The sequence below is a fragment of the Pempheris klunzingeri genome, chromosome 6, assembly GCF_042242105.1.
Source record: "Pempheris klunzingeri isolate RE-2024b chromosome 6, fPemKlu1.hap1, whole genome shotgun sequence".
NCBI classification, from domain to species: domain Eukaryota; kingdom Metazoa; phylum Chordata; class Actinopteri; order Acropomatiformes; family Pempheridae; genus Pempheris; species Pempheris klunzingeri.
The window spans coordinates 9,195,335-9,221,924 of record NC_092017.1 but is presented as its reverse complement, the minus strand read 5'-3'; the positions used below and the strand labels follow the sequence as shown (position 1 = coordinate 9,221,924).

Here is a 26,590-nt window from a genome sequence, read left to right as displayed (position 1 = left end):
GTATGTGTGCGACTGTGTGAACTCTGACCTGTTATTAGGCCTGGCAGACACAGGCCCCTCCTGTCTGCGTTCGCCACAGGGCCAGGCTGTTAAACGCTCAGATGAGCTTGTTCCTGTTCTCTGACCAATCATGCAAGGACAAAGAGCCTACAGAAACGTATGGCTCCACTGTGACAAAACACACACACGTTCTTTCCCCAACTCATTATGCTTTCACCTTGTCTACAGCGGCCACGTAGCAAAAGCAGCACAACAGCAGTGGCTGGAGTTCTCCATTTGTGTGTACATGTAACTGGTTCAGCCACATACAGCTGCGCTCACATGTGTGAGGCCATTAGTTGGACTTTGTGAACAGGCAAGTGTGTCTGTTCTGTTAGACGGATGAGTGAATGCAGCTGAAACTTGTCCTTCTAGATGACATTAATGTTGAGGGCAGTCCCAGTGCAGTTGTATTGTACTTATCACTGGGACCCTGTAGTAGCCATTTGTTATATGGTCTCAATCAGTGGGGAGAGACTCCACAGAGGGCCATAACGGGTTTGGACTCCATTCTGCACCAGCATGCTGTTGCTGTAGTTGTTTGGGTAGCTGTGGGACAAAAGCAACCCTGTGTTGAATAACCAATATAATGGAAAGCACCAGAGGCCAGGTGTTATACTGTATCTGTCAGATCAGAAAAGCCAGCCGACTGAGGGGTTTCACTTCCCTCCTGGTTCTTATGACCCTACAGTCCTATGTGTCAGGACAAGGCCTGGTCTGGCTGGGGCTCTTGGACTGCATGGATGTGCTGTATTTTAGATGGCTGACAGCAAGCATGACTGCCAGTTTTAGTGTGTGTGTGTGTGTGTGTGTGTGTGTGTGTGTGTGTGTGCGTGCTAATAGAAGTTGACTATATGTGTCTGTGAGCCTCTCATCGTTACAGTGTTTGCGTCAGACAACTCCTGTCTGCTCTGATTTATAGTTCCTCAGAGGGAAAGATATCTACGTTTGTGTTTTAGGGAAAGTGGTTTTATGTGGAAGGAATGTTCCCCTCCCTCCGTTCCCTGTCTGTCTTTCTCTTGCCTTTTATCTTCGCTTACAGTCTCTCCGGTTCTTTCATTTTAGTCGAAATTCTTCTGTAGCAGCATCATTTAATATCCTTCCCATTACCCATTTCTGTCCTTACCTTGATGTAGTCCGATCTGCTTCTGCGAAACTTTTTACATATTTCTGTCGAACCTCCATTAGCCTCCTTCTTTTCAGAACAAGAATGAGATTTTAAAATGTTCTCCCCCTGTGGTCCCTGTGGTTCTGCCCACTTTCTTAAATTATTAAATCCCTCTGACCTTCTTTAGTGTCTCGACGGCTTGTGTTACGTCAGATCAAAGAAACTTGAAGTGTTTCATTTCAGATGATTGAATCATCCTTGATACAGATAAAGGCTTATCTCATATTTTACAGATGGTGATATTTCAATTTTTGCAGTCACACTGGAAATAAATCTGTTGAAGAAGGTGTCACATTTCAAACCCCCATCTTGCTATACATTAGTATAAACTGAGTGAAGAGTGAAAGACAGACATTGTTTATAAAAGAATTTAATTTGACTTGGATGAAAACAGGTAGTGCGTGTCACATATCTTCCACTTTCCAGTTAACTAGACGTCCATTCTGGATCTGTTTGTGTTGGCTAGTTGCCTCTGTGTGTGTCCTTGTGTTCAAGTGTCATTAATGTATCTCTACATAAGCAATATTGCAAATTGTATTGTTACAGGGCTAGATATAAAATGGCCATGACTATACTTACTATAAATACACTGATAAATAACAAAGAATGGCAGAGTGACAACATATTGTGAACATTTGGCCTGAGTAGAATCACACCTCTTAAATTACCTTTCACAAATAAAGCCAAAGATATTTACATACCAAAGCCAGCTAAGCACGAGCTCATTTTCTGCTGGGTCCGAATGAAACCCCCAGAAGTCCAGACAAAACCCAGAAACGAGTAGACAGTATGTTGACCAAGGTCTGTCCTCTGACCGTTTGATTGTCAGGTATTCTAACTGCCTACACAACTTTAGATTGCGCCATTTTTGATGCTACTAAGGTCAAACATCCCAGTACATCCAATATTTGTTGTTATGGGCGACAATACTTTCAATAAGTCACCATTAGCTGCTCAGAAGAAATCTCTTAATTAAATGACCATTTCCCTTTAGTACATACTGAGTTTCAACAAGAGTGAGTAAGATAGGACACTTGAGAGTAATACCTAATGGTCCCAGGGAGCTTGTTCGACCATTACTTTCCGGACTGAAAGGTAGAGGAGGGCAATGGCATCAGTCTTCATCCCACAGTTAGAGTCATCTTTGGAGCTAGCCACTGCACATACTGCTAGAGTCTCTATTGTCTGGCCATAAACATATGCCACCGTCTCTCCTGCCTTTGTATTTTACAAGGCACTGTTGTACGATGGCAGGGATTCTTGGTTCTGCCTTTACAGTATTTGCTTATGGGTAGATAAAGATAAGGAGGGGGACTGAGGTGCATTTGAAGGGAGCTGCAGACCAAGGTCTCAGTCAATTGGTCGGATCATGAGGCGGACTGACTTGAGAGAGTAGAAACCTCCTCCATACTCTGCCCAGAAGATTCCATCCTGAAATTTGCTGCGGTAAACTCCCCCGCTGTACCATACGCCGTTCAGGTTGGTCTGGCCGCAAGCATTGTACCACCAGCCACCCTTATGGAAGTGGGCACAGTTACCTGTAAGAGAGTGACGAAACATCATAAAGCAAGGTCAGTGTGGACAGACGAGGAAGCGACACGCCTTGCCTAATTAACATATGAAATCAAAAAGCATTTGGAACTCATCTAGCGTACCAGAAAATGCATCCTTGTCACGATCGAGCGTGGTGAACTGCTTGCCATTGTGACTGCTTAAGGAGTCCCCAGCGTTGCCCTGATAGGTGCCGAGCCTCAGCCGATAACCTTCACTCTCTGACTCCAGGCGGAAGCTGCTGTACTCGGCATACACCTTCTTCCCTGTCCAGTCCTCCAGCTCTGTCATCAGCTTATAGTCGCCCTGTTTCCCCAGGTTGTAGATGTTTTCCAGCCCAAGCCAGTGTTCACTGTCTATATTTCCAAAGCCTCTCTTTAGGGGACAAGCATCAAACATGTTCTTTTGTTATTCATTTTCAGTTGTGGTTCATGTTAGGATTTCATTGTAATGTAGTGCAGACCAATAAAGGGCCATATTAATTTGAGTTGGTCACCGCCGTGGTTTAGCTAACTGGTGAAAGAATAGATCTCTTGTTATTCTGTGGGCAGTGAAGGCAAACCCTTTCCAAAAAACACAAACCATAAAGCTGAGCGAGCTTAATAAGATTTCTTAGCAGAGTGCTGAGTTTAAAAGAGTCTGGAGGCTGCAATCAAGTAAAATGAAATCAAATCTGCTTCCCATTGAGATGATAATGTGCTAAGGTTTGTGATCTGTGGTTTCTCACTCAAGACGAATTAGTTGAATGGCTGGGGCGATGGCGATTTGGCTGCGGTTTGACTGAGAGTTGAATACACCAAATGCAGAGCTGCTGAGACACATTTCTGTTCCCTGATCCAAACAGCATGCAAGTATTGATTCATAAATAAATCTAATTTTATGGCAGAGAGGAAAACTCTTGCCTCTGCCTTGTTTTTTTTATTGAGAGAACTGGGAGACAAGTGATTTTTGTCAGGTTGTGTGTGAGTCATAAAAACTGAGTTCCTTTGCCTGTCTCCCATGCTTGCTCTGTCAGATCCTGGATCACGTCTCAGTTGCAAAGGTGACACAAAGGAAGAAAAGGATGAAGGGATCATTTCCAGTGGGGTGGAGCTGTAATTCCCTCTCAGCCCACCAGGCTCTCTGATTCCGTATATTTGTATGTAGCTCTCTGGCTGAAGTTCTTGGCTGTGATTTCTCTGAGGAAATCCAACGCAAAGCTGTTTACTTTGATAGAGTAAGTGCTTGCCTAGTGGCCCTAAAATTAACTGCTGGGACTCTGTTGCTTAGCAAATAGGAAAGGAAACACTTTGATTACAGTTCTCTCTCATGCTATAGAGTATTTTGATATTTTATCCTGAAAAATCTGATTTGTTAGGTTGTCTCAGTGAACTCTGCCCTTACCCTATCAAAACAATTTTTTTCCTATTCAGTTAACTATTTCCCCCAACCTACCTTGTAGTTTTCCCAGTTCCGAAAGAAGTTAACAGAGCCATCTTTTCTCCTTTGCAACACAGTCCACCCGCCATTATCAAGGCCATGTTCACACCAGGCTTGGATCAATCGATCACTGCCATCCGTTTTTAGCAGGTACATCCCACTGGTGGTGTGGCCTGCCTGTCGCACTTGATAACAGTCCCTGAAGGGACCTGTGGTTGGAAAGATGGTTTCAGGGGAAGAGAGAAACAAAAAATGGTTGAATAGAGATTGTGTTAGTGATTTAAAATGTTTGATATGTAAAGGAATCCCTGTTGTATTATCACCATTGTCCACAATGTGATATTATATTATTCTTGTTCCTCATTATCCAAAGTATTTTGGGTTTAATAGTTGATAATGTTTATTACTTCATTTCACGTCATGTGGTCACAACAGTGGCAACAGTGAGGTCGGTTTTAATCCTTTAGGCAACAGAATAATGAATTATAGATTGTACATCTATATCTTTTGTTGGTGACTCTTGATTCCTACTGAAATCATCCATTTTCATCCAAGTTTTAGGCCCCTGAACAAATATAACAAACTGTGCCTTGAATTGATGAATGTCTTCTTTTTTTATTGCATATGCAAAAGTCATCATCATCAGTCTAGACAGCAGACAAGAGAAAAGCTGAGAGAAAGTTGGGAAGGACCCTCTTCTAGACGCCATGGTTTGAGGGGGATCTATCATTGTGGCAACATTGTTTGGAAAATATCTCCTTTTGCTCAGACCTTGCAGTCTGAAGTTACGCAATCATGCTTGTGCGTACTTCAATTGTTATATGAATATTCACCCAAATTTAGCCTTCAGATGAAGCCATGTGGTAGCACTGCACCCGCAACTGAACCTAAACCCAGCAAATTTCCTCAGTTTTCCCATGTGTGAATATGTATTAAACCAGTATGAACACTGGCATTGTGTGGGGACCTCCAGGGCCTAAAGGCCCATGGAAGAAGGTTTTCTCAGCTGAGTGTAGCAGCACATAAGGGCCCAGTGTACTGTCCCAGCACAGACACCTAAATCTCCCCAGCACAAGCTTGTATTTTTCTAGTAATGATATGTTTTCATCAGACCTGTCAGTGAGGGGGTTCTCCAACTTATTCCCCTTCTCACTTTGGTGTTAGTTTGTCTAAACAGAGCTGTAAGGGGTTGAGGTTAAAAATAAATCGAGGCATCAAGCCATAGTGGCTTAAAAAGGGCTCAACTAGACCAAACTGTGGTCAGGCAGTGTGTATTTACAGTAGTAGTGAACCTACATGGAAGAGGCCTGTGCGTGGACTTTGGTGGTTTCAGGTTGACGTTTTACCTATTTTCCTTTCTGATTTGGATACACACCATCTGTTAAAGCGCACATTCATCCATGTATGCTTAGAAGAGAAATGAAAGGAAATTGGTGGAGTTAATTACACCGCTTTATCACAAAGGAAAAGTAACCATCTGTGTCTTGAGGAGTTGGGTAAATATGTTTTATGGAGAAAAGAGGTAAAAATTTCGGGGGATGTGTTTTTCTCTTCCTGAAAATTAAATGGTGAAGGATAACGTGTCAGCCACCAAAGCAAAAATGATCCGTCCCGGGCTTTCTGTTATTTTTCTTGGTTGTAGATACATTGCACTTGTCCAGATTAAGAGCTTTGTTTCGGTCGCGGACAAGAATTACATTCTGGCAGTTTGTGAAGGCTGCAGCTTAATACTTAGCATTTCCACTCTAATATGCACAAGGCTTGTGGAACTGGAGGATTATTGCAATGGAGCTCTGTTATAATGAGCCATGATTGACTAATACAGTGCTAAAATTACAGTTCAACAGGGGCTTTTCAGGGTAGGCGGGAAATTATTTTACACAGCTAGAAATAACCGTGGGAACGTGATTAGTCCTGAAAGTGTCGGACTACTGAAGGTGTTGCAAGCTCAGTGATCTGTGGAGAGCTGGTTGCTGAAGGATGAAGAATTGATAATGGACAACCTTAATGATAAAACACCTATCAGACACGGTGGATTAAACCCACACTTCACATTACAATATGGCCAACAACAGTATTGTTAAACACTATGTTGTGTATAATAGCATGATAGGGATATTAAGCAGATGTTTTTATTGATAATGCCATGACATAAGGACTAACTTATATAGTCTGACATACTAATACATTCTACCTGCCCTTTTCTCTAATGGCAAGTAACAAGACAGTAATGCTATCTTTAAATTGAGTCTTTTAAGTGTCAGGTTTAACCAGGAATATAAAGGTCTGATTTGATCAGATACAGGAGACTGTATTCTTCATCTCGGCATTCCTCTGTCAATCATATTATGTCACCCTACTAAGTGACTCCCCTGTCAGTATTCACACGGGCCTCCCTTTTCCCCTTTTTTTTCTGCGGGATGTCTGAGGGATGTTATGAATGATTTCATCCATTTCACCATCTGGTTGTATAACCCCTGTCAACATTCCCCGCCATGGTCTAATCGCCAGTCAAAATACAACAGCCCTGACCAATTTTTAGGAGCCATTCCCAAGTAGCATTCTAACCTTGCAAATTGGTTTCATAGTAGAGATATTCGTTCTCAGATGTCAGAATTAGTCAGTCTCTTTGAGAAAAGTACAGAGGACCCTCATCTATTTCAGAGGATTTTAACTTTAACTTGATAGTTTTGGCTAGTGGTCTGAGCCATGATGGTCCAGTCTGTCAAATGTGTGCTTTGTTTGACTATACGTTGGCCCTTTTAATTCTTGCATAGACTGGATTTAAATCTGACTAAAGCCTGATTTATATTGCAGTTCTCTGGAGTCTTTGTAATTCTGTTCAGGGGGACTTAAGCCACATTTTACTAATTTAGTACATATGCTCAGTGCAGTGCAGCCAATGCAGGCGGCCAAGTGGGGATCAAAGGAATGTATGATTTCACTGCCTCTGCTGCATGCCAAGGATGAGCCAACTGTGGTTCAGAGATACCAACTGTTGCGAGAAATTGTTTTGAATTGCAGTCTTTAGGTAACTGCATTTTACCTTTTTAGTTGTGTGAACAATTAATTTGGACAGTTACTAAGTAAGTGCCTATTACTTTAAAGGAAATGTTGTTTTTGATCACTTTCCTTCTCCCTAATACTCAGCGGATCCCTGATTATTTTACAGTGGTGAATATAGATACATACCATCAGAGGTAAGTGTTCCCTGTGGCGGTGGAGGGTCAATCCCAAGTGGGCTTGCAGTAGGGGAGTCCATACGTGAACCTCTAGGAAAGGCCCGGTTGTTATTTTCCCTCTGTATCTCATTGGTGAAATGATTGTTAACTGGTATATTCTGGGGCACCACCTGTACCAGCGGGGGAACCACAGGCAGCTCACCGCGTCCCAGTGTCCTCAGACACTGCTCCTCCAGTGCAGAGATGAGAATGGACTGGTTGTTGACCACCCCGGCCATTGTGGCAAACCGGACCTCCAGCTCCTTGTACCTTGAAGCCAGTCGCATCATCTCAGAGGTCACATTGAGGACGCGGTTCTCCAGCTGGGCCAGCTCCAGAGAGTTGTCTCTTTTCCTGATGATCTCATGCAGCAGCTGCATATAGAGCTGGGTCACCCTGGAGTTCATGTTCCTGCTCTCTTTCCGCAGCAGCTTCATCTCGTTCACCAAGTTACCATCCACGTCCACCACCAGCTGCAGCATCTCAATCTCACGCCGCTGTTTGTTGAGCACCTCCCGTGTGTCTGCAATATCCATACGAGTCACTCTGTCCTTGTCTGGCTCAGGGCCTGTGGTGCTGGCACAGATAGGACCTGACGACAGATATGAATTATTTAGTTTACTAAGGAGATATTTTGATTTTTAGAAAAGCAAAGGATCGTTAGTTGAAGACAGCCATATGATGAATATCTAAAGGTTTATTACAAAAACAAGTTATCCTTTGAACCTGTGATTCTCTGCTCAGGTACAAGGAATGTGTAGGAACACTTTTTGGCATCAGGGCTGAGGGGGGCTCTTTTACTCCTGTGGAGAGGCTCTTTGGTCCTCTGGGCTTCCCTGGAGCTCCTGCAGTAACTTTCCTCCCAGAGAGAGAGGCAGAGCAGGGCGCACAGGCTCCACATCAGCCCCTGCATTGCTGTTGGCTGGTTAGATGGATTGATGGACGGCTACTGGTTCTCCCTCCAAGTCCCCCCAGGCCTCCCTGCAAGAAAACAAGATGTTAAGAATTGACAGTAAAAAAAAAAGCACTTTTTGTAAAGGGCAACAAAAACAATATATGCAGCAGGGGTGTTGATTGCACGCTGTTCCAGAGGAGAGGAAATGGCTGCCATATGATTTTAATGAATGAACACTTTTTCAAATGTTCACAGACAACCAGTAATTGTTTAGGAAAGTGTTCACTCAGTGTGCAGTAGCAGAGTTGTCAGGTCATTGTTCCACATGGGCTGTTTGTGTGGAAAGATCGAATGAGAGAACATATTTGCTGTCCAGCCCACGGGACGAGATCTGCTTTCTGTCTCAGTTAGTTCTCTGGCTTACAGACACCCTATTTTTCTGAGGTCCTGTTGGTTTCCCCCCTATTATGAGGTCTGCTATGTGGCTGCTGGCTGTGCTTTTTGTGGGATTGAGATTATTCTTTTCTTTAACAAACTCCCAACTTTTTGTTTGGCATAGTATGTACCTTAATGATCTTTTTCCACCAGGAACTTAACAGCATGTTTACCACTAGAACCAAGTTCCAGTTTTGGCGTTTGGGCCATATTGTAGTTCTTGCCCCCCAACCAGTCAGTGCTCCTGAGCTAGTACAACCATTACAAAAAGCGAAATGCACTAAATGGCTGATGTGAGCTGTGCGACAACTACAGCTGGAAGGATGGGAATATGTTAACTTTTAAATAACATTTATATAGCCCTCTGGATTGGCCTGAATTAAGCATGATTAAAAGGGAGAAGCTTGATACCACTTGCTTATTGTTTCAATGCAGTTATACACTAAACCTACACACCTGTAATTCAAATACAGCTTGAATATACAGTGGGGCAAAAAAGTATTTAGTCAGCCACCAATTGTGCAAGTTCTCCCATTTAAAAAGATGAGAGAGGCCTGTAATTTTCATCATAGGTACACTTCAACTATGAGAGACAGAATGGGGGGAAAGAATCCAGGAAATCACATTGTAGGATTTTTAATGAATTAATTGGTAAATTCCTCGGTAAAATAAGTATTTGGTCACCTACAAACAAGCAAGATTTCTGGCTCTCACAGACCTGTAACTTCTTCTTTAAGAGGCTCCTCTGTCCTCCACTCGTTACCTGTATTAATGGCACCTGTTTGAACTGGTTATCAGTATAAAAGACATCTGTCCACTACCTCAAATGGTCACACTCCAAACTCCACTATGGCCAAGACCAAAGAGATGTCAAAGGACACCAGAAACAAAATTGTAGACCTGCACCAGGCTGAGAAGACTGAATCTGCAATAGGTAAGCAGCTTGGTGTGAAGAAATCAACTGTGGGAGCAATTATTAGAAAATGGAAGACATACAAGACCACTGATAATCTCCCTCCATCTGGGGCTCCATGCAAGATCTCACCCCATGGGGTCAAAATGATCACAAGAACGGTGAGCAAAAATCCTAGAACCACACGGGGGGACCTAGTGAATGACCTGCAGAGAGCTGCGACCAAAGTAACAAAGGCTACCATCAGTAACACACTACGCCGCCAGGGACTCAAATCCTGCAGTGCCAGACGTGTCCCCCTGCTTAAGCCAGTACATGTCCAGGCCCGTCTGAAGTTTGCTAGAGAGCATTTGGATGATCCAGAAGAGGATTGGGAGAATATCATATGGTCAGATGAAGCCAAAATAGAACTTTTTGGTAAAAACTCAACTTGTCGTGTTTGGAGGAGAAAGAATGCTGAGTTGCATCCAAAGAACACCATACCTACTGTGAAGCATGGGGGTGGAAACATCATGCTTTGGGGCTGTTTTTCTGCAAAGGGACCAGGACGACTGATCCGTGTAAAGGAAAGAATGAATGGGGCCATGTATCGTGAGATTTTGAGTGAAAACCTCCCTCCATCAGCAAGGGCATTGAAGATGAAACGTGGCTGGGTCTTTCAGCATGACAATGATCCCAAACACACCGCCCGGGCAACGAAGGAGTGGCTTCGTAAGAAGCATTTCAGCCAGTCTCCAGATCTCAACCCCTTAGAAAATCTTTGGAGGGAGTTGAAAGTCCGTGTTGCCCAGCGACAGCCCCAAAACATCACTGCTCTAGAGGAGATCTGCATGGAGGAATGGCCCAAAATACCAGGAACAGTGTGTGAAAGCCTTGTGAAGACTTACAGAAAACGTTTGACCTCTGTCATTGCCAACAAAGGGTATATAACAAAGTATTGAGATGAACTTTTGTTATTGACCAAATACTTATTTTTCACCATAATTTGCAAATAAATTCTTTAAAATCAGACAGTGATTTTCTGGATTTTTTTTTTTCTCATTTTGTCTCTCATAGTTGAGGTATACCTATGATGAAAATTACAGGCCTCTCTCATCTTTTTAAGTGGGAGAACTTGCACAATTGGTGGCTGACTAAATACTTTTTTGCCCCACTGTATTTGGGTTAGATATGCTCACTGATCCATGTGGCTCAGTACATTGAGATTTTCATTTCTTTCTTCAGAGGTGTGAGACAAAAGCAAGAAAACTGTTTGCGCTGAGCTGTCTTCAGCCCTGTCTAATATGAGCGGTGACTGCTGGCACTCCCTGATGTCTTTCTTATCCCTGCTGATTCTAGTTCTGTTTCTCATCAATGCACAAGCACAAAAACACTCACACATAGATGTACACACTGCTCCATTTAACACCCTGGCCTGGGCCTGTGCGAGGCCAAGACTGTCTAGCCCTTGTAATCCACTCCATCAGTCTTCAGTCAGTCTTTATTCAGTGCCACATCATTAAGTCCTACCTCCACCCTGAAGCTCAGGCCCCGTGTGTCTCCCATATGACGCCATTGTGGTTCTTCAGGAATTCTGGCAATTCTGTCACTTGGAACAATGTCGAAAGGGGACAGGATTACAGCTAGTGCGGCAGATTTGTAGTGTGTGTGCTAACTGTTGCTGGTATGCGTAAGCTTGTGAGTGTCCATCTGTATGATTGAATACTGTGTGCATGACTATCCAGAGACATTATTCATTTTCATGGTCGTGTGTTTTTCCAGCAGCCGGTGTGTCTGACAGCGTAACCAGGTACTGTATCCTTGCTGACCTCAGTGAGAGCTGCTAATGACTTTAACAGCAGCATCAGCAGTATCACTTCTCAAGTGCGTCTTTTCTTCCAAACTATGACGGGCTTTCTACCGTTGCTGTGAGTTCCATGGGGTGTCCATATTGAGCATCATCTACAGTTTGTTTTTTTTTTTAAATATCCCCTAAGAAGGCAACATTTACAGCTCATCCATCAGCTGTCACCACCTTCATTTCCAATCTCTTTTTTGTAACTTTTTTCTTTTCCTCCTCTTCCGCTCTTTTCCTCTTTCCCTCTCTGCCTTCGGCAGCCTGATTTCCTCATGGGTGGTGGTTCTGAGTACGAGGGGCTTAGTCTCTTTCATGGAACCACAGCATATGAAAGACATTCCAGGGAACGTGGAGAGGTCACCAGTGTGTCGTGAAGGTAGAAGGTTTACAGTGTTTCCTCAGAACAAGCAGAGCGGCTCCTTTTTTGTACCCCAACAAACCAAAACTAAACACTGCTGAAGTGCTCGGGGACCGGGTAGCTATCGAGCGGAAAACATTAAGTGCTCCCTGTGGGAGTAAAACTTTCTTTGCCTTCAGATACTATGGCTGCACTCAGCATGCCAATACATTACGTTTGTGTTTCTTCGACTGAGATTTTCATTTCTTTCTGCAAGCAAGAGCTATATCTGCAACCTTTTACATTACAGCTTTAATGTATCATGTTTTTGCCGATCCGTGCAGCTGCGCTACTTAATCAACTATATTGGTTAAGCAGAGATGGAATGGGCCATTATGCCAGCAATAGCTCACATCTGGCACTTTTCAAATTCACCAACAAAAGAAACAAACAATACAAGACACAAGTGCCTCACTAGACACCACTTGAATGTTTCTCAACAGGCTGCACTTAAATTTGACTGACCAGCCTGTTCACTCAATATGGTTTTTGTTTTCAATGGAAGCACTGAGCAACTCCTGTTTTTGTGTGCGTGGGTGTGTACGCATTTTTATGCATTTATAAGTTGATGCAATTTCAGTGCAACGTGCATTTTTTTCATTTTCATTCGCTGGACAAAGACGAAAAGTTCAGTTTTGGCTCACATGTACTGCATGTCTGAGGTTGTGTGCCTTGGCATGAATGAGCAATGTCTTCTCATGTTTCTAACTCTTGAGTATTATTCATCTGGAAATGCATCGGGAGGTGCTTCAGAGAAATGTTACTTACAGTCACAACCCAGTGAGCGCTGAGCTATGTGCACAGACACAATAGAGAGAGAACAAGGGAAGTAGAGGAGGGCAGACAGGCTGGAAGGCAGAAACAAAGAGCCAAGATCTAAAAGGATAGCACAGAAAGTACTGGGTTAAACATGGAAGGGACTAATAGTGGTAGAAAGTGGGTCATGGCCCTTTTTTCCCTTCCTTGCCAGCCATCATGAACATAACTTTAGGCAGAGCCTCTCATAGATGAAATACTGCTATTCCTTTTTTTAGCCTGACAGTGTTGCAATTTTTTCTGCCTCTTTCTTTCTATTTAAGTACTTTCCTCTTTATGTAAGCCCCCTCCTTTTTACTTTCCTTTCCTTCCGTTTTTGCATACTTTCCCTTCCTCTTTGCTTTCACCGTTTTGTGTTCCTTCCCCTCTTTTCGCTCCAGGTCATTCAGTTACAGCTAAATCACTTAAGCAGCAGATTGCAGAGACATACGAAAGTCATAAACTGTAAACACTATAGTAAATAACAGAGAGTGAAACTCATTTTCTCCTTAATATCAATAGGATTTATTCAATTTCTTGTTGGCTCAGCCCTGCCAGCAAACAGCCCCTGTATTCCATAACATCCGTGTGAAACCAGTGAGACTCTGTGTGGAAGAAAGGATTTGCAGTGGGCCTCTAACTCCGCCTGCCTTATATTTTGGCAACAGTATGAGCTTCATAATTCTTTGTAAGTGCACTGCTTGATCCCCAACCCACTAATAGTTATTAATAGTCAGGAGGCATATGACAGTGGCTTTTTAATTGTCCACACTCCCCACTGTCTGTCCCTCCGTCTGTCTCTTGCTATCTGATCTATGGTTTCATTGCTTTTCATGGCTGTTATTGGAACAGTCCAAGGACAGTATCTATGTATGGCCTACTTCCTTTGCTCCTTTTCACCACACACTCTTCCGTCTAACTTGGACGACACAATCATGTAACTGTTCAACTGTCAAATGTGCCATATGCGTTTGAGACCTACAGTTCTTTTCCTTGATTTTTCTGGGGCCTTGGTGCTTTGGTTGATTTATCTAATAATCAAAGAGTTTAATGTCATGCTTACAGATCTTCGGACTGCTTCATGCCACACATGAATGAACACACTGTTATTTCTCCACACATGTGCCCATATGTGCACACATTCTTTACACACAGATGTACACAAAAAGTGCAAAGCGCTGTCAGCTCTGCCCTTGGCTTTGCTCACTGTGATTATCAGCTCAGCTGTGCACTCCAGTGTTGATGTTTGCCTCGATAAAGCCACAGCTGACTAACCATTTTAGATTGGGTTTGGTTTGTTTAAATACCATTTACCCCACAAGTGTGTGTATGCATATAGAAGGGACACTGGGTTTGGTCTGCCTTGGTTTTCTGATTGGAAGCTGGTGTTGCACATGAACGGTGAGTGTCGTTGTGCCTGGATAGGAGACAGAATTAATTATTTTCTGCATGTCTTAAGAGAGGAAATGACCAGAGAAGTCATTAAGCAAAATGACTGCTTACGTTACTGCTAGACAGGAAACATTTGTTTTGCCTCGTTGTTTAAATATTTAATGAATGTTGGTCGTTACCTCAGAGGGACAGCCATTTGTCACTCTTGTGGCTTCAGGTTACTTACTGTATGTTTTGGCAAAAACCCTCTAAGAACACAGACATCATTTTGTGATCTGAGCCGAGGCAAACTGTGTCATAAACAGTTGGTTTAAACTGCTTCCTTGGATAATTGGCCCAGTGCTGGTATGTGCTTTCTGGTTAATGCCACAATCATACAGTATTTATTATACTTGTAACATACACTATCATCTAGTTTTATCTAGGTACACCTAGATAAAACTATTCCAATCTAATACAACAGTTGTGCAATAAACCCTCCCTTCAGAACCAAAATTATCATAGAGTTCAGTCAACATCATAAAACAGCAAAAAAAACAAAAGCCTGAGCTTTATAACCTTCATGAAGGCCAGTTTATTGTATCAGTCTAAGAAGACAGAAAGTCAGGTAATGAAACTTTTCTGTCTTTCCTTTTGCTGTGTGCTCGCACTATGTGAATACAAGCAGAGACAATCTATTGTGGTGATCTGCTAGTACATTTGGTAGAGACTTGAGATTTGGTAGGACTGTTCATGCATGTGTCAGGTAGGAAACATGAGCTAGAGCCCATGAAATTGTCAGAATTAGATCCGGCCTGTCATCCTGCCAGAAGTGTCTTTTGACAGTGAGTCTCCTGCAGTGATTTTGATGTGTCAGGCTGCAGCCTGATGGATTGCAGTTCAACAAGCTGGGGAGAAAGACTTGGACAAAATGTAAATATATTTTCATGCCGATGTATTTCCCAGCCTCAAAATCCCCAGCCTCTGTTCCCCCATCTGGTCCTCAGACTTTCCCACAACATGTCCAAAATGCCCTAAGATGCATGACACATCACTGGTCAGAAGACAGAGAGAAAATTAAAAACAAAAGGGGATTGAGGGTTTGGATTTGGCAAGGAGCGACAATAAACAGCAGCATGGCTTTACATGACAACATGGAGCTCAGCCAGCTCTACTGCTGGCACACAGCCAGAGACCGACTTCCTCCCAGCACCTCCTCCATACGTGATGTCACCAGCCACCGTTTTTTGTCAGTGGAGCTGAGTTACATGACCACTCATGCACTCTGTCCCTCAGAGACACAATTTGACTCATTCTTGAGTGCTTGCTAATACAATTGGTTACACAGCCACACGTGGGAAACAGCTGAAACACCATGTAACTGGTGTGGAAAAAGGGATAGAACAGAAATACGAGTGGACAAATAGCTGAGATGTGAGGTTATTAAGTACAGAGGCTGGAGAGGTGAACGCAGCATGAGTGGGGAACTAGTAAAAGTGCTGATGTATTGAAACAATTAATGAAAACAAAAACACCAGCGCTAAACGGTACACTCCAAAGACTGCGCTAACAACAACATCAAGGAAAAACTCATAAAAGTAACAGTAAACATAACAGTGCATATTGGAAATATTATAAGGGAAATCAATCCAGATGCAAGAGCTGCATTTATAACTTAAGCTAGTAATTGGGGCTAGAGTTGCTCTCTCGAGTTTAAAAAAAAAACAAAAAAAAACTGAAGGATGAGGGGGAAAATGAAGACGCTGTGTTAGATTTAAGTGGTTGTGTTTAGGAAGACATTAGCCTGTGGTTAGAATACAGCCAACCCAATAAAACCACTAGAAGTGGTTCCTGCCTCATGCTTCGTAGCTACTGAGCTGTCCACCTTCATGATGCTGTATTACTGTGGAATGAGCCCACAAAAACCCCCCGAAGCCCCATGGCCCCCATCTGTTTTCCTTCTTCTTTAGTGAAACTCTAAACATGTGGGCTGATGTTGGGGTCAGAGGTCTATATGTGGGATTAGGGTGCAGCCCCACCCTTCCTCTAGTCCCCCTTCCCCACACCCGTCCGCTCCACAACCCCTGCAATCAATCGGTCTTTGTGGAAAAACCGGTTCCCCCTCTTTTTGCACAACACACACACATGAAAGCACAAACACGCCATTCTTATATTAGCAGGAATCAGCAGAGTTCATATGAGGCCGTTCCTCTCCGTCTGTCATACTTTGTCAAGATAAGGACTCTCAGCTCCCCAACAACCTCTTCCATCACTCCATGACACTCATCCTCTTACCTCCCCCTCATTGCAGAACACACACACACACACACAGCCTGCACACTCACCACAAACACAACTCTCCTTGTACGCACACTTGGAAAGATTTGTGTAGGTGTAATATTAATTCCTGCATAACAAAATCCCAGAAGTTGACAAGATTGGCTGTTTCCGAGTTGAGGTGGCTTTTCAATGGATTCAATTAAAGCGGTAAAGTGACACTTGGCTTTAAAGGAGCACGTGCTGCTGCTAAGGTTTCAAGCATGAGAAAAGAGCTGGAGGAGGGTCAGGGGAGAGAGGAGAGTCAGGAGTAATGGCCGTATTAAAATGTTACAGCATTTGTATAAATGTTTGTTTGGCTGAACGATGTAGATTTTCAGATTTAGGAGATTACTCGTAGCCACTCTTGCTCTTTTGTTGGTTTTATTTCTCTCCTGTGTTACACTTCACCTTAATCTCCTACCTAAGACTGCACATGCTTTCTATTAGTTGAATCAGCAAGGAAGAACACATAAATTCATGCACACACACGCACTGCATTACACACTCATTGCCCACATGCCTCCACTTCTCTTGTCTGTTTATCCCGACCTCCTGGCTGACCTCTTTCCTCAGTGGTGACCTGTCTGTTCAACTGTGTCCAAGCTCTCATTAGGGGGGTTCCAAATGAGCTTTATGGTGCAGCTCGAGACTTTTTTTTAAATTTTGCTTTGCTTTTTTTTTTCTCCCCACAGTTGTGGCAGTTTTCGTTATTCTTCACCCAGTCCAATAGTGCAGCCTTGAAGCTCATAACGCAGGTTTGACTTTAAAGAAATGTGTGTTCGGCTTGTTCTGCTGTGGCTGGATTTAACCGCATGTGGTCAGCACAGCCTAAGAGCAGTGTTTTTGGACAAACCCATGCCGTATCCAGTGTGTCATCTGTGTCTGCTTCCATGTGTGTTTTATCGATAAGATCAGCAGAGCCGTCCGTTACACATCTGCGGCAGCGAAGGGTCCGAATACAACCTCAGGTCAAATACTGAGATCCAATTGGCTGCATGCCGAAAAAACCCAGAGTTGGCTGGTGCTGGCTGAGTGAGCTATCAGTCTCCTGCTGCGTTACAACATAGTCTGTGACAGGATGGCGGGGGGAGGGCAGCGATTAACTGCCTCTGACAGCCTACAATGCTGACAATCCTGACTGCCTTTTATTGGCTTGTCCAGGGAGTTTTAAAAACCAAATAGGAAAGACATCAAAAAGAGATTCTGCTGTGATTTATAGTTTGCTGTGAGGGTTGAGAGGATGGTTAGTTTATGTGTGGTTAGGTTGTAATGACCCATCTAAAGCTTCCCCCAGGCACCCAAGTTTCAGGTGAACTGCCGCTCCAGCACAGAATGTTCTGGATATTTCTCACACAGCTGCTCCCTTCTTCGCTTTATCTTTTTTTAGCTCTCTTTTTTTTGCCTTTCCAGTCTGATTTATTGGAGGTATTGATATTTTGATTTATTACTGGAGCAAAAACTGAGCAGTCTCATGAAATGTTTTCTTAGCCTTTTGCCATTCCCTCATTTTGCCCTTTTTCAAGCTCAAAGAGTGTGTGCTTTTATGTTTGTGTGTGTACGTGCTCAGCAGTGTCCTCTCTCTGTCTCTCTCTATTTCTCATGGTCATTTACACCACTCACAGATGTGGCTTTGTTGCGAACAGAATATTTTCCACAGATCCCACCAACAGACCAGGACATAAGTGAAAACATTTGAAGATGATTGTGAGTTTGCGATATGGAAGTGCACCAGATTGATGTTGTTAGTGTTCAAAGCTTTTGCGATCATGGCAAGGTTGCGACTGGAGTGTGTTAAGTCCACGGGGTGTATTTGATAGAGGATGTGGTTCTGGTTGGCTTACCTAGTATCATCACTGTTTTTCCCCCCCTAACACGACCCTGTGACAGGGACTTGTGTTGTCACAGAAAGGATTTCAACAGCTACAGCCGATTATGTATCCCAATGTGTGATCTCACAACCCCCATATGTGACAAGGAGAAGCATGTGCTGAGGCACATGTCACCACCTCATTAGGTGTAATATTATTGACCTAACCCCAAGTTCACCAGGTTAACTCGGCTCCATCCCTGCACCCTGTCAGTGGCCAGGCTCAGATGGTGCTGTCTTAGGAAACCAAAAGCCTAGAAAAAACAAACAAGCCTGGCTCCAGAGCTCAAATCTCTCCATCTGATCAGATCAGTCCCCCCCCCAAGTGTTTTGCTGGAATGCCCTACTTTTCTTTCTCTTCACTGTTTTTCCTTTTTCTCTTTAGCTTTCTGTTTGACTTCAGGTCGTAGAGTGAATTCAACACTAAGGCCCTGATGACTAAAAGGTTTTTCATTATGTAAGAATTTTTTTCTTCAATTGAAATGCCAAAATCAAAGACTGTACATTTTCCTTCCTGTATTTTGCTCAAACAAATGGTATCCCACACACCCTCAGCATCCCTCCTTGGTCACATACCCAGTAGATCACACATGTTGATTGTATACACATAATACAGTCTCCAGCATGCCTCACACAGTATATCTCAGGCCTCGCAGTCTAGAGGAAAGGCAAAGAAGCGTTGCTAAATGTTTCTGTCTGCAGTCGGAGCCTCCAGTCACGAAACGTCCTAACCTCTCTAACCTCTCAGCCAGAGCTCTCACAGCTGCCCAGACACACTCTCAAACACACTCATACTGATACACACACACACACACACACACGCACAGACTCCATGAACAAACTTTGAATCAGAATGAACTCTGAAATTTACCTTTTTGTTACCAGCAGTGGGGGTGTGTTTCCTTCAGTTATAGTTTCACGTGTGTAGTGTATTGTGTCTTCACCGAGCTGCAGTGCCCAGGACTCATCTCTCTCTCTTTGTCCCGGTCTTCTGAGGTGCTCCCCTCCACTCACTCCTCCTGTCCTGCAGATGAAAATCACAAGAAGGTCTTTTTGCCAGGGCCCAACTTCCCAAAGATGAGCTCCTCCCTGTGGACTCAGCTGTCCTGGGGCTCAGGCTGGGGCATGGTTCAATAGCCGGCCACTGCAACAGACTGAGCGCTGACGACTGATGCCTTGAGTTTTTCACAAAGGATGGGGGAGACCAGAAGAGGGAGGGGAAGGAGGAAGAGAGGGGAGGAGAAGGGGGATGAGGGTGTGGGAGTTTGAGATTGCCGGGGTTTTATTTTTCTTCCTCCTCTGTTGTTTTTGGAGTGGCCCGGCCCACTTCTGATGTCAGTCTGATGGAAAAAAAGACAGAAGAAGAGAATAACAGAGTTGCCTCATTAGGTTTCCCATCCTCAACAATGGCCTTCATGGTTCGTGTATAGAAGACGTGAGTTTAGTGAAAGCAAATGAGACCTGTTAGAATTCAGAAGTGTTTCTGCTCTAGTCTGGAGCACAGACATGAGCTGCTCTGACCCCTTCTTCTTTGATTACAACCCAGAATTTCCCTCCCCTTTTCCTGTCTCCTTTAGCAGTGAGAAGAGCTGATTGTAATGCTGCTGAGGCTTCTGAGTAGCTTCCTGTGTAGAGCTTCAGCAGGGTTTGAGAGGGCAGGAGAAAAAGGAAGCCAGATAAAACTAATTTCTTATTGGAGCAAAATACTTGCTCCAGGTGTTTTTTGAGCCCGTCTGGTCTTTGCTTGCTCCTTACTCTGCTGTCCTTTACTTTACTGTGTTGAGGTGTGTGATACAGATATGTTTTTTTTTTTTTTTGTCAACGTTTTCTCCATACTTTTAGACCACATTTCTTCCCTCCTACCCTCAGATTTCCAACTTGATCCTCACAGTATTTTCATACAAGTTCTGCTACATGTAAACACATACAAAGTGCCTGTGTACCCCAACCACAGGTCTTCTAAGCACGCATCGGTCTGTGGGTGTTCCAGGCAGTACGGGTTTGTGCATGACTAAGTGCAGTTATCCTTGACATGCTCTCAGAAGAGCAGCTTCAGCGGTTAAGCCTTCAGGATCCCCCTCTTCCTCCTCATCTCCCCATCTCTCACTCCATCCCCCCTTACAGCTGCGTCTCCACACACTTGGAAACTGCTTCTCCTTGTCTCTGAAGACGAGATTTGGCACTTTTTATCTACTGGATCAGGTCCTGCAGTTATGTTGTCTGTGTACAGACTATCTTGCTCAGTGTTGTAGATGCATGTGTACATGCGCACATCTGTGAGTGTAACACTGTTTTCCGACAACGGGGGGGTCATGTGGTCAACTGTGCGATAACTTTTCTTACATCTGCACTCAATCTCGATGCTGGCGTGTGAAAGAAACATTGAGGGACAGACGGAGGGAGAGAGGAGGGAAGAGGAGAGTGGAAGGAAAGGCACATCATCAATTCACTTCTGAAACTTGTTAATCTCTGTTTTCAGAATGGCAGGAATCTGCTCCTGGGTTTCTCTCTTAATGTTAATATTTATGTAATGAGGCTAAGAATCTCAGCTCTGCTCCAAGTCTGCCAGAAACATGCAAAGAGAGAGGGAAAGATGGATGGTGATCTTGAGTTGGAGAGGCTGAAGAAAAGATCAGTTATCCACTCAAGGTACTTATTTAGACCCAAGGAGAGCGACTCAGGGCAAAAAAAAAAGCATCTGTTTGAAACTTGAGCAAAGTATATGCAATTATGCGCTTATTCCTGTCCATTTGGGCCGCTGTGGTATCAAACAAGCAGTGTGCTATTAACAGCTGGTCTTCACACCAAGAAATCCACAGCTGCATGGCACTTGCATCATGCATCCCTGGAAATCTGGCCCTGTTTCGATGTCCACCCATGTTTGCTTCCTAATGAGCTGAGCTTAATGTGTTCAGGCAGGAGAACCCCTGTGTTCCCCGCTGGTGTTTAAAATAACACCTCCAGCAGATGGACGTTGTCCTCGTTTGGCTTGCACCAGGGCCCTCCACTGAAGGATGAGAGCATGAGGGAAGACAGCTGTGTATTTTTCCTGGTTTGATATAACATGTTGCGCCTTCTTCTGTCTGCTGCCTCGTTTCAGGGATGTACCTGTCTGATCTGACATACATAGACTCGGCCTATCCCTCCACGGGCAGCATACTGGAAAACGAACAGAGATCAAACCTGATGAACAACCTACTCAGAATCATATCGGACCTGCAGAGATCCTGTACCTACGGTGAGTTTAGACTAAACACTCGACCACCGCCGCACTTTCATGGCATGGCAGTGCAATATAGTGACAGGAAAAAGTAGAGGACGCAATGCCAGTGTCCACTTAGCTATCTTAGTATCTGTGAGTAAGTAAGCTGATTAATCAAATATATGCAACAAGTGCACATCCTCACTATAATCTCAGATCTGATTTCATGTGGAAGAACAAAAATTAACACACAGGAGGAGAGCCCGGTGTAAAAGCTGGGGGAAAACTGCATTATAGCCTTGCCACTTCATTTTCTGTTGCCATGGAGACACAATGAGAGAACCTGTGCTTTGCATCAATACTTATCTGTGTTTTTGTGACATCTGAACAAGTTGAATAAAATATCCTCGGATCAATTTCCCCCATCTGTATACAGCATCAGTCAATAAAAAAAACATGCATTTTAGGGTATTTTGTTCTTTCAATTTGTGGAAAGTTGAACAAAAGGGACCACACCTTTACGTCACTACAGATATATACTCATAGTTTCTTAATTGAACCAATCTCCTTTCTTGACATGCGTGCACTCGTGTTGATGTTTTTGTTTGGTTTCAATTGCCCTTGTTTATTAGTCACAGCTCACAGACCCTCCAGCATTTTGCTAATAGACGTTTTACTAGCAGTTTTCGCATGGTTTATAGAAACCAGGCATCCCTGGGTTAAAAAGTGCTACAGCATGCTGGCACAGTATTAGAGAGAAACCATTTTCTTCTCCATGGGCTATTACCTAGAAACATTCAGGCTACTGCTTTGTAGCTGACCTGCACTTGAGATCGCTGGAGGGCAAGGCTGAAGCAAACTTTTCTGCAAACATTGATAAAGGTTCACATTATCAGTGCATTGTTATCCACACTCCATACTGAGAGATATGTTTAGTAGAGATATGCGTGCAGTTTTGGTATCATGGGATCACATGAACACATTGCTTTTATTTTAAGGTTTGTCATTATCTTCCCTCTTTCAGATATACCAGTGTTGCCTCATGTACAGAAGTATCTTAACTCAGTCAGGTATATCGAGGAGCTGCAGAAGTTTGTGGAAGATGACAATTACAAGTAAGAAACAAAACTTACAGAGCAAGTTATAGATAAAAACAACAACTGCCATGCTCTCGGGCATGACACTCATCTTTGTTTCCCAAAAATATTCTATCCCAATGATTATTTTTGTGATGAAAATTTCACTTAGGATTAGTTCGAGCTGATGTATTTGTCAATGTTTATTACTTAGGTTGTCACAGAGGATTGAGCCAGGCACCAGCACACCACGAGCAAACGCCTCCAAAGAGGATCTTGTCGGTAAGTCTGGCCTTAACTGTAGAATCGAACCTGTGTAAACCTGTTTATCATCTCTTTTTCTTTCGGTTCTTCTTGGTCTATAAATTTGTCCTTCCCTCCCACTCTGGCCTACAGGCCAGGAAGCGTCAGCATCTCCTCTCTGCGGCCGTAAATGTGCGGTGGCAGCTGAAGGAGCCAAAATCCCGGCCACACCGCCCTCCCCCAGGAACCTGCTGCCCTACGGACACAGGAAGTGCCACAGCTTGGGCTACAAGTCAGTGTTATTTTTTAAATTTCTGTATTATGTCGAAAAACAGTATTTCTATCAGCCAACAATGCGTCAATGATGATGACGATGATGGCCTGAAAACCATACTGGCTTCATAAAACAATGTCTCTATATTTCTCTCTGTCCCTGCTTTCTGCTGTGTTCTGTGTTCACATAGTTTTATCCATAAGATGAATACAGTAGAGTTTAAAAGTGCTACATTCCCCAATGCTGGTTCCCGCCATCTGTTGGACGACAGCGTGATGGAGAGCCACAGTCCCACCAGGGGGCAAGCAGAGAGCTCAACTCTGTCCAGTGGTATTTCACTTGGTAAGACATATACATGTAAACTTATTACCATGACGCACAGATTGCATCTTTAATGACATGTTGTGTATTCTCTGTGATGATTTGTCTGTGTATACAGGGAGCAGTGAGGGCTCTGAGCTCAGTGAAGAGGTGTCCTGGCCAGCTTTTGAGAGGTAAGGCTAATGTGTCCGTGCCTGCAGTGCTTTTTCATCACATCCACATGTAAGATCATAAAATATCCCCATCCCAGATGTGATTGTATAATTTTCAAAGCTCTGGCCCCAAGACACAGCCATTTGAAAAGATCTGCCATTGAATCTCACACACAGTCGCCATGGCCAACCTTGCTTGTAGCCTTGCAGCCAGGGCCATCATGCCTCATCCCTCCACCGCTGCTCTCTGATGATGATGCACCGCTGCTTCTCCGGCAGCCTGAAATGTATTAAATGCTTAACATTTAAATCCCCTAACCAGTAGCTCCACTGTGCCAACAAGTATCCACACTCTCTAGTTCTGAAATAGAGATCCACTACTCAAAAATTAACTGGCCTGAAAATCATCTTAATCTTTTTTCCAAAACACACATTCATTAATAACTCCTCTAACCAAATGACCACTCCTCCATCTGCCCTAACCCATGCAGTTTGAAGGGAAAAACAACAACAAGAAAAACACCCAAACAGCCTTAACAGTGTCCCGTGCCCCCTATCCTATCCTGTCTTATCCTATTCTGAACAGGACTCGGTTCTATCACTCTCTGGGCCCAGTGACCCGTGTGGCCCGCATCCCCTACAGAGGAGTCCTGAGGCCCAGCAGGTACACACGTCCCGACCGGAAGCAACCTGAACTGAACCAAACCCTCTCTTATCCTCACTTCACGCCCCTCAGTCCCTGCCAGGGGCTGCTGTGTGCTGGTGCTCAGAGTGTGTGCTGGGATAATCATGTGGTGGGAAACTGTGTGTGTGTGTGTGTGTGTGTGTGTGTGTGTGTGTATGTATGTATGGGTGGGTGCGTTGGTGAAATCACAAATCAAGTGAAGGCAAAGGATCTGTTTGGGGCCATGATTCTTCATCTTTTGCTGCGTACCATCAGTCTATAATTTACCTTTTGCTTTCTCATATTTCTTGCATGTCTGCCTCACACACACGAGCGCATGTGCGCATCGAGCTCATAGTCAACCCAGGCTCCTCCTTGTGATACGTTCCAAGATATTTCACAGTTTGGAGCTTAAAAATGAGTTTCCACAGTCACACGGAGCTCCATGTGTTACTGGAAACAAACTGTTACATCCTCATTCCTGAGGTAGAGAGGAACAGACTCTTCAGGATTATTAGAGCCAATTCTCATGAACGCTGCATATTAAGCGTCCCTTGCGGTTAGGGATGGGTCGCTCTCTCTCTCTTTCCACCAGGCTTCACTGGGCTCCTGCACTGGGCTTCCTGCTCTGATCCTCCAGACAGGCACAATCTGCACACCACCTTGTCCATCTCTGCTCTTCTCTGTGCAGATACCAGTGTCAAGATTTATACCTGTGAAATTGAACTGTGAAAAAAAGACAGAAAAACATGTCGTTTTTAAAATGAAGGTACTTTAAGGAAGCAGAGCGTAAGGTGGCTTTGTAGATTGTGTCTGCCTTTACTACTAGTTCATTTTGACCTGGTATGTGTGCATGCATGTTCTCATGCATGTTTTCCTTGTGTGAATGTTTGTTTATATAGCTTGAAATGTTTGTTTCTGTCCTGTTGTAGCTCTGCGGAGTCAGAGGAGCTTGCAGTTCACTTGTATCCCGGAGCAGTCACAGTGCAGGGGGTGTTGAGACGGAAGACTGTGCTCAAGGAGGGCAAGAAACCAACAGTGAGAACCAAACACACACACACATATACATACATAGAAGCATACATGTGCACGTGTCCATGTGCTGTTCATAAGCATATACCTACATACGGCTATACTGAGCAGATGGGTAATAAATGCTGTCTGCAGAGCGCAGATAGGGCCTCAGAGACTCCTTAATCTGCAGAACAGCTCTGTTTCTGTCTTTGCCTCATGCTCACTGTAATTCTCTGACCGCGCTTGATTTTTTTTTTTTCCACTGCCTTTGTTTGCCTTGTGTCTCCTCAGCCATTTTTATATTTGCTCTGAGATTATCCTATTCTGTTTCTGCTGGAAATAAATCTGGAGCTCTTTATGCAGTTGAAATAACTCAGAACTGTCATAGGTAGTGTGGGTGATTTACGAGGTTCTTTGATAATGTAGCAAAGTGTTTCCCAATCTGGCCGTGTAGTCGGGCACAAATCTCTCCTCACCAGGAGCATTAATTAGTGGGTTCACTTGGTCCCTTTTTCTTTCACACGGTTTTCCTTCATCTCTTAACTGTCTTTATTTTCTTTTGTATTAGTCCTCAAAGCTTCCAGTGTTTATGGAACAGGATGCTAATTTTGCACGCTTATTCACCAGTCATCCAACCAAGCATGGATAAGCAAAGACTTTTAGTTCCCCAAACCACACAGTCTTCCTGCCTGTGATTCATCTCTCTGTCGTTGCCTGTCCAGTCTCTTTATCTGTCCCAGTCAATTGTTTGAGTCACCAAAAAATCCCACAGAATTTACTCTTTACAAGAATTTAACAGCACATGAGTGCCATGCTGCAGCATTTCAACTTAACCTGGCTGAAGTGGAGCTGATGACTGGATTTCACTTTTGTGCCTCCAGGTGGCATCATGGACCAAATACTGGGTTGCTCTCTGCGGAGCCCAGCTCTACTACTACCCTGCCAAGTCCCTGAAGGCCACAGAGAGAAAACATGTACGTCACACACACACACACACACACACACACACACACACACACACACTTGATCCATCATCAACCTGTGTTTAACTGTCTAAAGGCACATTCATGCTATGCATTTTTGCATGTAATGCTATACATTTAGGAAGTTTACTATGTTTGTTTGTTTAGGCATGCGAGAGCAATAACAGATACCTGCTCTGAGACACCTGAATGTCTGAACTGCTCTAGTTGATAGAAATGAGAGTAAATGTACTAAATGACTCCAAAACACATGAGGACACAACACATGATAGCCATTAATTACTCACTCTTTGAAAGTTTAACTACAGAATGAACTCAGGGCGAAACACTCCATGACTCTTCTTTGTGTGTTTTTCACTTGGTGTGCAAGGGACAAGTGAAATCTCCAGCAAAAATGCAGATGAGAGAAGTCACACATTCTTCATGTAGCTTTG

General features: G+C 43.7%; 2 protein-coding genes across 3 annotated transcripts in view; one reads left to right on the top strand and one right to left on the bottom strand.

The window, feature by feature from the left end:
• Positions 1-26,590, top strand: part of ralgps2 (Ral GEF with PH domain and SH3 binding motif 2) — a 68,761-nt gene that overhangs the window by 37,213 nt on the left and 4,958 nt on the right. The window contains exons 10-18 of one of the 2 annotated variants that reach the window (XM_070831898.1): positions 21,328-21,465; positions 22,454-22,544; positions 22,720-22,787; positions 22,902-23,040; positions 23,213-23,364; positions 23,462-23,516; positions 24,082-24,159; positions 25,092-25,197; positions 26,055-26,147. In XM_070831898.1, coding sequence (XP_070687999.1) covers positions 21,328-21,465; positions 22,454-22,544; positions 22,720-22,787; positions 22,902-23,040; positions 23,213-23,364; positions 23,462-23,516; positions 24,082-24,159; positions 25,092-25,197; positions 26,055-26,147 — 920 coding nt within the window. The remainder of the gene's footprint in view (positions 1-21,327; positions 21,466-22,453; positions 22,545-22,719; positions 22,788-22,901; positions 23,041-23,212; positions 23,365-23,461; positions 23,517-24,081; positions 24,160-25,091; positions 25,198-26,054; positions 26,148-26,590) is intronic. The other variant, XM_070831899.1, reaches the window with a different exon arrangement.
• On the bottom strand, positions 1,562-19,402 carry angptl1a (angiopoietin-like 1a). The gene is made up of 6 exons (XM_070832563.1): positions 19,099-19,402; positions 8,125-8,379; positions 7,370-7,990; positions 4,193-4,386; positions 2,863-3,133; positions 1,562-2,745 (listed from the first exon to the last, which is right to left on the bottom strand). Exons 2-6 carry the CDS (start codon positions 8,309-8,311, stop codon positions 2,558-2,560), a joined length of 1,461 nt encoding a protein of 486 aa, XP_070688664.1. The 5' UTR covers positions 8,312-8,379; positions 19,099-19,402; the 3' UTR covers positions 1,562-2,557.

Coding starts and splice junctions, on each gene's coding strand:
- angptl1a (XM_070832563.1), bottom strand. CDS start 8,311: ATGCAGGGGCTGATGTGGAGCCTGTGCGCCCTGCTCTGCCTCTCTCTC. Junction 3,134..4,192: donor GGAACTGGGAAAACTACAAG/GTAGGTTGGGGG, acceptor TGTCCCCTAAAG/AGAGGCTTTGGAAATATAGA. Junction 2,746..2,862: donor TGACAAGGATGCATTTTCTG/GTACGCTAGATG, acceptor ACTCTCTTACAG/GTAACTGTGCCCACTTCCAT.